Source organism: Eubalaena glacialis, chromosome 13 (genome assembly GCF_028564815.1).
Source record: "Eubalaena glacialis isolate mEubGla1 chromosome 13, mEubGla1.1.hap2.+ XY, whole genome shotgun sequence".
In the NCBI taxonomy this organism is placed as follows: domain Eukaryota; kingdom Metazoa; phylum Chordata; class Mammalia; order Artiodactyla; family Balaenidae; genus Eubalaena; species Eubalaena glacialis.
Genome location: NC_083728.1, coordinates 22,451,573 through 22,466,953, shown reverse-complemented (window position 1 = coordinate 22,466,953; position 15,381 = coordinate 22,451,573). Strand labels below are relative to the sequence as shown.

Below are 15,381 nucleotides of genomic sequence, written 5' to 3'. Positions count from 1 at the left end.
CAAAAAGTCAGATGATAAGTGTTGATAAAGATGTGGAGAAATCAGAACACTTATATGCTGCTAATGGGAATTTTAAATGATGTAGCCCCACTTTGGAAAAGTCTGATGGTTCCTCAACAGGTTTAAACATAGAGTACCATATTCCCTAGCAGTTTCACTCCTAGGTATACATATACCCAAGAGAAATGAAAACATATATTCATACAAAAACATGTGCATGAATGTTTATAGCAGCATTATATCATAATAGCCAAAAGGTAAAAACACCCCAAATGTCCATGATGGATGAATGGATAGATAAATGGTGACATTTCCATACAGTGGACTATTATTCAAGCATAGAAAAGAATGAACTACTGATACATGCTACAACATAGATGAACCTTGAAAACATTATACTAGGTGAAAGAAGTCAGTCACAAAAGACTATGATACCACTTAAATTGAAAAGTCCAGAGTAGGCAAATCCATAGAGACAGAAAGTAGACCAGTGATTGTTTAGGGCTAGGATGGAATGGGGAGGGTAGAGGGATGGTAGCTTAAGGGTAGAGGATCTCTTGTCAGGGTGGTGAAAATGTTCTATAATTGACTATGGTGATGGTGGCACATATCTGTGAATATTCTAAAATCCATTGAATTGTACATTTTAAATGGGTAAGTTATATGGTATGTAAATTATATCTTGATAAAGCTGTTAAAAAGAAAGAAAAAGGAAGAATAGGTGATCCATAATCCTACCACCTTGAACATGTTTGTATCTTGATCTATTTATTTCCAGTCTCTTTTTTTTAAACATCTTTATTGGAGTATAATTGCTTTACAATGGTGTGTTAGTTTCTGCTTTATAACAAAGTGAATCAGTTATACATATACATATGTTCCCATATCTCTTCCCTCTTGCATCTCCCTCCCTCCCACCCTCCCTATCCCACCCCTCTAGGTGGTCACAAAGCACTGAGCTGATCTCCCTGTGCTATGCGGCTGCTTCCCACTAGCTATCTATTTTACATTTGGTAGTGTATATATGTCCATGCCACTCTCTCACCCTGTCACATCTCACCCCTCCCCCTCCCCATATCCTCAAGTCCATTCTCTAGTAGGTCTGTGTCTTTATTCCCGTCTTGCCACTAGGTTCTTCATGACCTTTTTTTTTTTTCCTTAGATTCCATATATATGTGTTAGCATACTGTATTTGTTTTTCTCTTTCTGACTTACTTCACTCTGTATGACAGACTCTAACTCCATCCACCTCACTACAAATACCTCCATTTCATTTCTTTTTATGGCTGAGTAATATTCCATTGTATATATGTGCCACATCTTCTTTATCCATTCATCCGATGATGGACACTTAGGTTGCTTCCATGTCCTGGCTATTGTAAGTAGAGCTGCAATGAACATTTTGGTACATGACTCTTTTTGAATTATGGTTTTCTCAGGGTATATGCCCAGTAGTGGGATTGCTGGGTCGTATGGTAGTTCTATTTGTAGTTTTTTAAGGAACCTCCATACTGTTCTCCATAGTGGCTGTATCAATTTACATTCCCACCAACAGTGCAAGAGTGTTCCCTTTTCTCCACACCCTCTCCAGCATTTATTGTTTCTAGATTTTTTGATGATGGCCATTCTGACCGGTGTGAGATGATATCTCATTGTAGTTTTGATTTGCATTTCTCTAATGATTAATGATGTTGAGCATTCTTTCATGTGTCTGTTGGCAATCTGTATCTCTTCTTTGGAGAAATGTCTATTTAGGTCTTCTGCCCATTTTTGGATTGGGTTGTTTGTTTTTTTGTTATTGAGCTGCATGAGCTGTTTGTAAATCTTGGAGATTAATCCTTTGTCAGTTGCTTCATTTGCAAATATTTTCTCCCATTCTGAGGGTTGTCTTTTGGTCTTGTTTATGGTTTCCTTTGCTGTGCAAAAGCTTTTAAGTTTCATTAGGTCCCATTTGTTTATTTGTGTTTTTATTTCCATTTCTCTAGGAGCTGGGTCAAAAAGGATCTTGCTGTGATTTATGTCATAGAGTGTTCTACCTATGTTTTCCTCTAAGAGTTTGATAGTGTCTGGCCTTACACTTAGGTCTTTAATCCATTTTGAGTTTATTTTTGTGTATGGTGTCAGAGAGTGTTCTAATTTTCATACTTTTACATGTACCTGTCCAATTTTCCCAGCACCGCTTATTGAAGAGGCTGTCTTTTCTCCACTGTATATGCTTGCCTCCTTTATCAAAGCTAAGGTGACCATATGTGCGTGGGTTTATCTCTGGGCTTTCTATCCTGTTCCATTGATCTATATTTCTGTTTTTGTGCCAGTACCAAATTGTCTTGATTACTGTAGCTTTGTAATATAGTCTGAAGTCAGGGAGCCTGATTCCTCCAGCTCCCTTTTTCGTTCTCAAGATTGCTTTGGCTATTCGGGGTCTTTTGTGTTTCCATACAAATTGTGAAATTTTTTGTTCTAGTTCTGTGAAAAATGCCAGTGGTAGTTTGATAGGGATTGCATTGAATCTGTAGATTGCTTTGGGTAGTAGAGTCATTTTCACAATGTTTCACAATGTTGATTCTTCCAATCCAAGAACAAGATATACCATGTTTTGTATCCATCTATTTGTATCATCTGTAATTTCCATCTATTTGTATCATCTGTAATTTCCATCTATTTGTATCATCTGTAATTTCTTTCATCAGTGTCCTATAATTTTCTGCATACAGGTCTTTTGTCTCCTTAGGTAGGTTTAATCCTAGATATTTTATTCTTTTTGTTGCAATGGTAAACGGGAGTGTTTTCTTAATTTCACTTTCAGATTTTTCATCATTAGTATATAGGAATGCAAGAGATTTCTGTGCATTAATTTTGTATCCTGCTACTTTACCAAATTCATTGATTAGCTCTAGTAGTTTTCTGGTAGCATCTTTAGGATTCTCTATGTATAGTATCATGTCATCTGCAAACAGTGACAGCTTTACTTCTTCTTTTCCTATTTGGATTCCTTTTATTTCTTTTTCTTCTCTGATTGCTGTGGCTAACACTTCCAAAACTATGTTGAATAATAGTGGTGAGAGTGGGCAACCTTGTCTTGTTCCTGATCTTAGTGGAAATGGTTTCAGTTTTTCACCATTGAGGACAATGTTGGCTGTGGGTTTGTCATATACGGCCTTTATTATGTTGAGGAAAGTTCCCTCTATGCCTACTTTCTGCAGGGCTTTTATCATAAATGGATGTTGAATTTTGTCGAAAGCTTTCTCTGCATCTATTGAGATGATCATATGGTTTTTCTCTTTCAATTTGTTAATATGATGTATCACGTTGATTGATTTGCGTATATTGAAGAATCCTTGCATTCCTGGGATAAACCCCACTTAATCATGGTATATGATCCTTTTAATGTGCTGTTGGATTCTGTTTGCTAGTATTTTGTTGAGGATTTTTGCATCTATGTTCATCAGTGATATTGGCCTGTAGTTTTCTTTCTTTGTGACATCTTTGTCTGGTTTTGGTATCAGGGTGATGGTGGCCTCGTAGAATGAGTTGGGGAGTGTTCCTCCCTCTGCAATATTTTGGAAGAGTTTGAGAGGGATAGGTGTTAGCTCTTCTCTAAATGTTTGATAGAATTCACTTGTGAAGCCATCTGGTCCTGGGCTTTTGTTTGTTGGAAGATTTTTATCCAGTCTCTTTTAATACATATGTTTTACATAATTGAGGTAATGCTTCATACAGAATTTTGAATATTATCTTTTGTGCTTATCATTCTGACCATAAGAACTTGTTCATTCTACCACATACTCTCCTAATTGTTAACAAGTGTGTAATATTCCATGTAGATATACTATAATGTGATAATGTTTTTACTGGTGGACATTTTAATTGTTTTGTTTTTATTTTTCTTTTTTCCATTGTAATGAGTATTGCAGTAAATACACTTTTTTTTTTTTTAAGACTAGAACACACTCATGAAAACCTCTTTTGTTCCCAGAGAAAAGAAGATCTCCCGGAGCAGTGCCCTGAAAGTGCTGGACCATGCCATGATTGGACCCGAGGGCACAGACAATTGCCATAAGTTTGTTGATATTCTTGGCTTACGAACCATCTTTCCCCTTTTTATGAAATCTCCCAGGAAGATCAAGAAAGTGGGAACCACTGAGAAGGAGCATGAAGGTAGGGTTCACTGGAGAAGTCAGCCTAATGAAGATGCATTAGGAGAAATGGGGGGCAGTGAGAGCTACTTTGAAAAACTCTGTCATGCAGCTGAGGAGTTGACTCTTAGGCGGAAGTGTGCTACCTTTTTCTTTTTTATCTGCTTATTTTCTATGCATGGAAAAGCAACCCAGAGACCCCTGATCACTGATGGCCTTTGTTGCACTGGTTCTCTGCTTGTTTGAATCCTAGTGGTTCCATTCCCTTCTGGCCTGTGAATAAGTCTGTGGGTGAAGGTTTTGTTTTCTTCACTATAATTTGTAGCGAGAAGTTTCTCTGATGGAAGACCCTTTTGAAAAGAGTAATGAGGTGGCAACACATGTCACTGCCAGAGTAGTGCTTTCATGTATTTCTGTATTAAAGTGTGATTCAGCCACCATCAGGAATTGCCGAAATAAACAATTTACAGCCCAAGTTCCCCTTTTTATGTTTCTCCTCCCTGATGGTGCATACTCCCAGCAAAATGCCATGAATTGCGGTGCGGTAAGCAGAGTAGTTACTGCTAGGCCAGTCTCTTCCTGCTGTTGTCTAGTGGCCTGCTGCATCCCTCTCCCCAGTAAATAGCGGCAGTGCAATCTGGAAGGCTCTGGATTTATGAGCATTGACGGTTCTGTTGGAGGCTAACAGATACTTGCACCAGGGAATTTACATGGTTGGGTGGTTATTTTAAAGTATGGGGAGGGTGCTAAGAGGGGGACGAGGAGGTGGTGTGTGTGAAGGACGAGGACCTGGGCTGATTGGCTGGCTAATTTGGTTGTCTTGTCACAAGTTAACATCTGTCCCATGGTTTGATTTTTTTTCATCATGATTAGTAGAATGGCATAAGTATCTGCAGGATCTTTTGCATTCCTTACCCTCCTAGGTAAAAGTTTGGGAGTTCCTGTCTATCACTTCTCAAATTGACTTGACTTAGTCTGTACCAACTTGGAGTGGCTAAAGGTGAAGGTGATGCCTTCAGTGGTCACCTCCAGTGATATCTTCTCTGATGAAAGCAGCTCTCCAGAGACAGCAGGAAGTCTGGCAGAGGAAGAACTACGGACTAGAGATGTGAGAACATGTAGAGAGTTCAGTTCACCTCAAACCAGATACTGACCAAACACCAGCTGTGAAGCCTACTGCTGATCTTTTTTCTTTCCTCAATGGAAATTCAGCAAAATGAGGCCATGGGAGAGGGAATGGGTGGTATTGGAGATCGAGGAGATAAAATTTTGGAGACAGTCACTATTCATTGAAAACCTGCCACATTCCTAGTGCTGTTGCATTATATGCTATCTTAGTTGGGCCTTACCCATGAAGTAGATGGTGGTATCCTTGTTTTTTAAGATAAGGAAATCAGCTAAGAAAGGAACCAAGCTGTGGTTCTACAGCTAAATAGCTGTGTGACTTTAGACCCTTTGCTTAACTTTTCTCAACTGCGTTTTCCTTCCTGCTCTGTAAGATGCGGAAACTAGACTAGTGAATTAGAAGTTCTGATATCTGTACCTTAAGATCCTGAGGCACAGGCCCTAGTTGTCAAGACTTTGTCCTATAATCCAGGAAACTCCTCGACTGTGGGTGGCTGACCTGCTGGGTTGTATTGAGAGGCTTGATGCTACATTTTGAGCATGCTTGAAGAAAGTGAAGGAAAACAGCCCTTAGCAGGCTCTTGCTCTGTGTGCATGGCGCTGAGAAGAGAAATGACAGATTCAGTGAGCAGCTGTTTTCCTTCTGAAAAATGTGCCTGGTGGCGTGCTGGTAACAGTACATTTGCTTTAGAGTACCCACATTAGGAATTTGATAACATTATATTAGTGAGGGCAGTGGATTAGGAAGACAGCTCCTGGAAGGCATGTTTGGACTGTAATGGCTGGTGAGGATGAGCTCTGCATCCTGAATACACTGGCACCCAAAGAGTGACCCCCCAAGGAGAAAACACAGCCCTGACCCTTCTCCCACCCCTGCTACTGCTCCTGTTCCTGCTCCTGCTCCTGGCCATGAAAGGTAGGGTGAGAATGGAGGCAGGGCAAAGCAGGGGCACCTTGTGCAAGGTTTCTTTGTCCTGTCTTCTGGGTTGCTCTCCATGTGCTGACCTTTCTGAAGGAAGTGGACCAGGTTTGTGTGGTAAGCTAGAGCACGGTAGCTCAGACCATCAGGAGCATTTGCAGACATGCCCAGCCCCAGGTTTCTACCATGCTCTTGCCTCCATCTGTAACAATTTTCTCTGACCTGTCTGCTTGCCTGCCTTATAGTCATCCTTCAAGTCCTTAGTTTTGATGTCACTTTCTCAGGGAAACATAACATGAGCTCCTAGGCTTGAATAGAACCTCCTATTAAGTGGACTCTTGGACCCAGGACTTTGACTTCTAGCCCTTAAGATTATGGAACCAATAGCCTTGTCACCTCTGCATCCCAGGACTTAGTCCCGTGCTTGGCATGTGGTGGATACACAGTGTGTATTTATTGACTGCATGAATGGATAACTGCTTCCCTAAAAGACTGCTCATTAAAGACAGACATGGATTTGGGGCTCTCCCCAGAACCTTGCAAGGTTGAGTCAATACAGTTGACAGTTGTTGGTCATACACCTGGGGTGACCAGCTTGTTTGGAAGCAAAAACAAGTGGGTTCCTAGCCTTAAGCTTTTCTTTGTCTCATGGGCTTAGAAATTATGGCAGAACTCCTCCCCCCTCCTTTAGAGCTATGCCTTTAAGAGACATGTTATGGATGGAACTTCCTTATAGGTGAGGCCACCCTATGACAAGCTTCTTTTGGTAATCCAGCAACTCCTAATAAAGCACTATGGGCTGGGAATCAGCTTGCCTGTCCAGAACCTCTGGAGGGCTGCCCTGTAAGCTTCCTTTTCTTGTCGATTTAGGGGCTTGTCACATATCAGGGTTAAGTTCATCCTGGTCCAGTCTCAGCCCCTGTCATCGCTTAGAATCTTCCCCAAACTCCTATTGTAGCAATATAGCCTGGTGTGGTACAGAAGGATCCACTGCTTGTCAACCACGTGATCTTGGGTTAATTCTTAAACTCTCCGAGCCTTACTTGAGCCTTATGTAAAATGCTAGATCTACCACATAGGGTGGTTGTGAGGGTCAGGTGAGGTGACAGATATTAACTTAGCACAGACGCTAGAATAGAGTAGGCACTTCAAGAAGTGTAAGTTCTCTCCTCTACTAAATCTGTCTCCATTTCTGCCCACCCTGACCTTAGTCACACATACCCATTCTTCTAAGAGGTCACTGGGAAGCCAGGCAAAGAGACTGCCTACACCTTGGGTGTGGGAGGATTGGGAGAGTGTGGGTTTTATTGGCCTGCGGTCTAATTGCTGTATGATTGCTGCATGAGAATGGGCAAACTCATTCTTGACGGGAATGTCGGGAGTCATGATATGCTAAATAGTGGGGCGGCATAAAAACAACGTGTTCCTAAAGCCAACAAAAGAGCTTTGAGAGAGGACAGTCTCTAGATTAAGCTGACTCTAGAGAGGAGGGAAGAAGCAGAAACCACCCTTATAACCTAGAATTGTGGGTAATGTAGTTCTTCTTTTGTGAGTTGGGGTGGAGAAGGAAAAGAATTACCGTAATTGAAATCCATTCAGTTTTGCATAATAAAACCTTCTGAAATAGATCAGGGGAGGCACTTAGCTTGGGGGATGGGTTGGAAGGAAAAAATTTGCCCTTGGGTGCAATAGCATGATTGGCTACCTCCTTGGTTTTATAAAGAATAGCACAGTATATATTGTCTCCTTGGCATTAACTGCTTCAGAGTATGAGGGAGGAGGAAAAGAGCTGGGATCCAGAAATGGCATTTGACCTTTACTTCTTGTCTCTTTTAAAAATTCTTATTAAAATAGGTCCAATTTTCCTTGTATTGCTTCATTAGGTAGGTGAGTTATTGAGTTTATAGCAGTTCTAGTTAATTACACTGTTTCAACATGGTTCCCCTAGAGGCTATTATGAGCTTTAAGGGGGTGAGCTACCAAGCAGTGTGTAGGTGTGTGTGTGCATGCTAGGCATATGCACACATTTTACCTCATCAACAATGACAGCAGTTGATAACAGGTCACTGCTTTAAAGAATACTTTTCTGTCATCTGCAGAGAATTGTAGGTGATTCTTGTGGACTCCTCAAGTCAGGAGGTATACAGTTGCCTGGTGCTTCTTGGACTCCTGCAGTGAGGAATTGCAGACCAGAGCTCCCACCACCTACCAGGCTTAGGAGAGGGAAATAGCAAAACCTTTCCTGCAGTCAGAAAAGAAGGGAGTTTAGCCAACATAGGCAAAAAAGAAATATTTTTAATGTGTCCATGGTGGGCTGTGGTAATGACAGGTCATCGTTTGGGGCCAACTTTTACTGGGGCTCCTACTATGTTCAAAATTTAACAGACCTAGCATGTGACAGGAATAAAACTGAATGCCTGTCCTGGGGGGAGCTGCTCTTTCCCAGTGTTCCGAATCTCCACATCCTTTGCCTCAGCCTGTCCCTCAAGCATTCATTTTTGTCTGGATTGGCGGTGTCTTCCCCCAGTTCTTTTTTTTTTTTTTTTTTACTCCCCATACTCTCCTTGATTTCATCTACTACCTGTAGCTTTAACCTCTATCTCTTTGCCACTGATTCCCAACTCTTCAGCCTTGTCTCTCTCACAAGCTCTAATCAGCACAACTAATTAACCAGAAGACAACTGCACCAGATACTCAAATTCAGCTCATTCAAAACCTTTCTCATTCCTTCATCACCCAAGTCTCTTCTGCTTTTCCTGTCCTGGTAAATGGCACCCAAGGCAGAAATCAACACACCATGCTTAACTCTAATATTCCCCACATGCACAGGACAAGACTTGGGTTGGTGTCTTGGTCCTGCCATTTACTAGCTCTATGACTTTGGAAAAGTAGCTTAACCTCCCTGAGCCTGTATTTCCTCAATTGTAAATTTGGGATAATATTGGAATCTATCTCATAAGGCTGCTATGCGAGGATTAAATGAAATAATACAGATCAAATGATTAGCATAGTGCCTGCTTCATTAATATTAGTGGCTGGGATGCGGATAGGTTTCCCATTTGTGTTCCTCTTCCTTCTACTTTATTGGTAGTTTTAGAAGTACCCACAGAAAAAAAATCCTTTTTCTCCCTGGATCTGCCATTCATAGGGGTAGACCGTAAACATGCCAGTCTTATGTGGAATGTAAGACAAAAACCTCTCCCATAGAGGATGTACTAGGGAGCCCCAGGTCCCCACTTCTCCACATCATGTAAACAGAAATTCAAAGATTTCGCCCCCTCCTTTTGTATTCCCCAAGCTTAAAAATCCCAAAGAGTTGGTTGTAGTGCTCAGAATAATGAACAAGTGAAGAGTAAATGGTATTTAATTTTAAGAGTAGCATTAAGCCATCTGCTACCAGGGACTTTATGTTAAACAAGGATGGAAATGTCTGGCTGTTGTTTTTTGTCACTATCTGAAAACCGTATAACTGAATAGTTCCTGGATCAATTTCTTTTCTCTCCCTCCAGCTGTTTGTCTCATTCCTGACCTCAGATGACAAAATATAAGGATGCTGAAATAAGCAATGTGTTTGGACTTAGGGTTCCTCTCATCAGGCTTGAGGGGATGATTTTGATTGTTACACATCTGGTTTGCTAACTGGTTCCAGTCATATAAGGATTAACCCACAGGCCTTTCCCAAGTAGAGCACAGCGTAGTTGTTTGCCACTGAGGAAGACGGTGAAACAAAGTATGTATTTACCATCCTGGAAAACTGCTCTTCTCTTTTGTGGGAGGAGGTTAGTGGCCAACTCACATTTTATTGAGCATCTACGAGTATACTGAGGGCTTTACCGGTGTATATACTTTATGAATTAGGCATTTCTATCGTCTTTTTATAGATGAGTCTCAAAGAGTTTGTTAATTACCAAATACCTTCTAGCAAGTGAGTGACAAAAGCAGAATTTGAGCCTAGGTTTGCTTCTAAAGCTTCTTCTAACACCAAGGTGGCTCCAGTGGTCTTCTGGTTGGTATCCAGAGGCAGCACAGTGTAGGGGGAGGAGGATTGTCTTTGTAGGAGACAAACCTGGCTTCAAATCCCAGCTCTACCCCCAAAATAGCTGGTGGCCTTAGACAAGTTATTCTTTCTGGACCTTGAATTCCTCTTCAATCAACAAGGCAGATAAAACCTTTCTCAAATTGTTGTGTGAAGAATAATGATCATGAGCATCCTACATAGTCTCTAGCAAGTGGACATTTAATAAATGGTAAAATAGTTGCTGCATGTCAGCCTCCTTTCAAAAATAGTCATCCTTAATTACCTCTCTCAGTTTTCATGTTTACATGTAGGGAGCAAAAATCCTTGGCTTTCGTGGGTATGAAGCCCAGTTGTGCACCAGGACTGCATATGTGGAGAGGCTGGGTCATAACAGGAGCTACCAAGAGATGGGACAGCCAGTTTATCATGATGGCCTACTAATCTGGACCCTCAGTTACAATCCTGATTGTGCTGGTCCTGTCAAAATTCATCACGTCTTGAATGAGGCCCTATACCCTTCTATTTCAGTTTGATGCTCTTGCCGAGGGTCTGTTTCTATGGATAAGAGCCCTAAAGGTAGGTCAGTGAGGCTTCATTCATTCTTTCATTAAACAAACCACTAGCCCCTTCTTTGTGCCAGGCTTGGTGCTGTAGATGGAAGGTGAACAAGCTCACAGTGCAGCTAGGGAGACATGGAAACCTGTATTTATGTTACAAGGTAAAGTGGTAGAAGAGAGCACGGAGCAGGGGCTCCTAATCTAACCTAGGTGGTGAGAGAACAGGTGGAGGTTAGAAACAGCTCCACCTTAGAAATGTGGCTCTTGAGCCAAACCTTAAGTCTGAGTTAGCCACGTGAAGGAATATCAAGTGAAAAAAGCAGCATGTATAAAATAAAAGGTGGGAGGCACAGACTACAGTGAGCCTTAAACTAGCTGCCCCTCAGAATCATCTGGAAATTCATTTAAAATGTAGCCTTCTGGGACATGTTCTCAGAGTTTCTGGTTCCACCAGTCTGCATAATGCTGGTGGATATGTAGTTTTATTAAGCTTGCCGTGAGTACCCTCTGAGACCAGTCTGGCACCAACCCTTGGTAAAAAGAGCATGGAGCAGAAGATTAGATTAGTTAAGCAGAAGCCAGACCTTGAAGGACCCTGCGGAGCTGTTGTGAGGATTGACTGAGTTAATATATGTACAGTGCTTAGGGCAGTACCTGGCACATGGTAAGCATTCATTAATGTTAATAGTTATTGCTGTTCTTACAGTTATTTTATTGTGTTATAGTAAAAAAGGACTCCCCCAAATTTTTATAGGTCATAGGTAGAGTACTAATTTTAATTATTTTGACTATTTCAGCTAATTTAGCACAAACTCAATTTTGATATTGAAGGCCTGGGTGGAAAGGATGTAGGAGAAACATCTATCACCATTTTTCTTTTGCGTTTTTCATTTTGCCAGGTAGAAACTTAGTTCTATAGTGGTAGCATTAGCTGAATTCTTATTTTGGATATAGAGTTTTCCACTGGTACATTTATTATTTTGTCAATATAACTCTGTTAATTTTCATTTATAATCTTGATTAAGTTTTATAGAAATAGTTTAGTGTGCAGTGTATCTCCTTTATAGAAGTAAAACAAATACCAGGAATGTTGAAGCAGCAGTCGAGAAATAGCCAAACCTTTTTAGGTTATTTCTTTAGCATTAGGTGGTGCCAAAATGAGGAAATAACTTAGGGGCTAGACAGTAATTAACTGGTTTATTAAACCTGGTTTATAATAACCTGGTTTATTAAAATTCAACACGTAATCTTTACTATGATATGCTTCCTAATGTTACCACTGGGAGCTTTTTTTGTTGAGTACTCTGATAGGCAAAAACCTATCAGTTGAAAGCATTCATTATATCATTTCACCTAATCCTCACAAGAACCCCGTGAGCCATGGATTATTACCTACATTTTACAGGTGAGAACACTGAGGCATAAAGAAGTTGTCATTTTCCGAAGACACAGCTAGTACATGGCCTTACTAGGATTTTAAGCTGAGATTTTTCCATGGTTTCTGAAAATTAAATCATTTGCAGTACTCTTCTAATTCTTCTTCTTTTAATCATAAATGAGTGTTGCTTAGTAGTAGTGGGCCTAATTTAAACTGGTTGGTGTCTTTTCCTATTTGATTTCTTTTAAGTCATCAGTAGTCCTGCACCCAGTACTGCATAAACTCTCTCAATTCCAAACATTTTGCCCTGCCACACTTTGTTCACCTCTTCTTGGCTTCCGACTTTAGGGTGTATCTGTCCACTGATAGTCTCCTCTCTTCTCGGTGGCCTCTCAGGCCTGAAGCTCAGCACTGCTTCAGCCTTCAATTTCTGTTCCTAAACATTCCCATCTGCTTACTTTGCAGTTGCCTGCCTTTAAACACTTCACTCAGCACTCTGGCCTATTTTCTCCCTCTGTTGGCCCCCTTGAGAATGAGACATGAATCCATAGTTTTCGACCCTCACTGATGAGTATCACTTGAAGAGCTTTGACAGAATACACATGCCTGGGCCCCACCTCCAGGAATTCTGAGCATCAGAACGCCAAACATCTGTATTTTTTAAAAGCTCCAGAGCCTGTTGCTCAGCTAGTGCTGAGACGCACTAGCCCGAATGCTCAGAGCATAAGCCTTGGTAAGCATACTTTTTACTTTCTCTCTGGGCCAAGAGAAGATTGTTGACATGGTGGGTCTTAGGGGAAGGCTTGTTAAAAATATCTTTATTGCTTTTTCTGAGTATGAATAATTAACCTAATGTAGAAAAGTCAAGCATTGTGGAAAAGAAGGGTGGGAAAGTTAAAATCACCCACAATCTCACCACCCAGAGTTAATGACTAGAAACATCGTGGACACTATCCATTCAAACATCTGTGTTACGAGTGGGGGTTGGATATATGTGCATATAATTTTGTATAAATGGATCCATGGTGTATATGCTGTTTTTACTCAGTGTGTCTTGGGCATATTTGACAGGGGTGAGTCTTTTAATACAATTAGGAAACCGGACTGTATATTTTTAGAAGGCAGGATAGATTTCAGGTTAAATGATTAGGTTGTAAGGGTGATAGTAGTTTGGAAAGGTAAGCTGTGCTTGGATGGTGATGTTGGCTCTTCCAAGTATTGTTAATGTGCTGGGACTTCAGGATGGTAAGGAAAGGAGGTGCAGACTGAAGGCTAATACGTCTGAGTTCACTTGGTTATAGTATAAGGGAAGTGAAGATGCCTTTCACATTTTTTTTTTAAATGTGTGAATATTTTAATGTGTTAGACATGTTGGCATCTAACAGTAGATATAAGGTAGAAGGAGATAAACTGAAAATAAACCTGTATACATTTCACTGCTCATAAAGAATACAGTTACATGTGTGAGATATTTGTTAGTGTCCACCTTCCTGGACTTTTGTGATACTGGATGTGATTTTTATACACAGCAGCTTGCAGGTTGCTGGTGAAATGCTCTGTGTATTTAATCATGTTGCAGTCTTGTTTGTTTCTCTTATGGTAAGAAAATGTCTTTGGCTTGCTTTTATAGTCAGATTGATTTTGCTTATGGGTGTCCAGATGCTGATGAAATATAATAAGCATAAGAAGGAGGTTGAAAAGATGTTGACTATTCTTTTCTGGTAGCCAAACAAAGGATCCCCAAACAAATTATTCTCAGGTAACAGCTTAAAGTGAAGCAGCTCTTTTCTCTTTAAGATTCAGGTTTATTAAAGGATCTATGTGTTGAGCTGGGGAGGTCACCCTGGGGATGCTGTAACCGTCATGGGGTGATTTTCTGCAGCTGAGCACCTCTGTTTGCGAGTAGTAGCTTTAAATCCCTTAAGTAGCCTATTAGAAAGGAGCCCTGGGCTGGGTTCAGAAGGTTTGGATTTGTGTTTCTACCCAGGCTCTGTGACTTCCGTAAGTCATTTACTCTCTGAACCTAGTTTCCCCACCCTTAAAGAGGGAGATAATAATATTTGACAGTGTGTGAGAATTGGGTAAGATGGTGTATGGGGAAGTGCTTTTATATACTATAAGATTATGCACATGTACAATATGGTTGTGGTATGTATTACATTCAGTGTTTTTCCCTTGTCTCTTCTACATTCCTTACATTTTTTCCCTTGTAACACTTTTCTTCCTTGTCTCTGGCTCCAAAGTAGAAAGAAAATGATGGTTAATTTGTTCCATATTTGCTGCAGGGTTACCATAAAATAAATTAAGCGTATCATTTTGATAATCACTAAAAATATGCCTACAACTTTCTTAAAAGTATTGATTACTAATAAGTCATGTCTCTGTTAAGTATGCCTGCTGGCTGGCAAACTCGTGGAGTAACAGTGCTTGCTTGCCTCGTTAGCAGGCTGATTTTCCTGATGATGTGCCAGCCAGTCTGAGGTTACTGTTGACAATGATGGCTGTGGTGGTGTCTCACATTTATTGAGTATTTGCTGTGTTCCAGTATATCCATGATGTCATTACCCCTAACATCAGCCCTTTGTGGAGTATCATTAGCCTGGTTTATTACTGAGGAAACAGCCCCCAAGAAGTTAAGCACTTTCTCAAATCGTGCAGTTTAAATTAATGTCTGCTAGAACCTAAAGCCTATGTTCTTGATCCTATGCTTTAGTCTCTTAAAGAGACAACTGAAAACCAGAGTTAAATGACTTTTAATCATCACCAAAGCAACCTTTAGTTATTTCTAGAAATAAAACAGGAAAATTTATAATACTGGCAAGGCAGGGCAGTAAAGCTCTATTACTAAGTTTTTTTGTATTATGTAGGATGTGAATTTGGGGGGGGGTGCATATTCGTAATTTGGGATGTGAACATTTTTTATAACATCAACCTAAATTTTTGAAATAATGAATCTTGTTATAAAGTTTTTTCTATATGTTTTATATTAAGTTAGATGTGTTTTTCTAAGCTGTAAGCTTGGCATAGTTCTTAATAGCAGTGTAGGGGGAAAAGCTTATAGAACATGCAGACTGGGGTTCAAATCCCAGCTTATACCAGTTGTGTAACTAAATTAGGTGTTCTGAGACTCAGTTTCCAACGTGAAGGTGAGGGTGGTTTCCGCATACCAACAAGTAGTTCTCGAACACCAGCAGGCTGTCTTAGAATTCTACACAATTCTGACATTATAGACCTGGAGATAGGAGCAT

The 15,381-nt window shown here is 40.5% G+C and overlaps 1 protein-coding gene across 1 annotated transcript in view; it reads left to right on the top strand.

Annotated features, from left to right (window-relative positions):
- CTNNBL1 (catenin beta like 1) overlaps positions 1 to 15,381 on the top strand; it is a 171,776-nt gene that overhangs the window by 103,920 nt on the left and 52,475 nt on the right. The window contains exon 11 of the mRNA XM_061207964.1: positions 3,977 to 4,158. Coding sequence (XP_061063947.1) covers positions 3,977 to 4,158 — 182 coding nt within the window. The remainder of the gene's footprint in view (positions 1 to 3,976; positions 4,159 to 15,381) is intronic.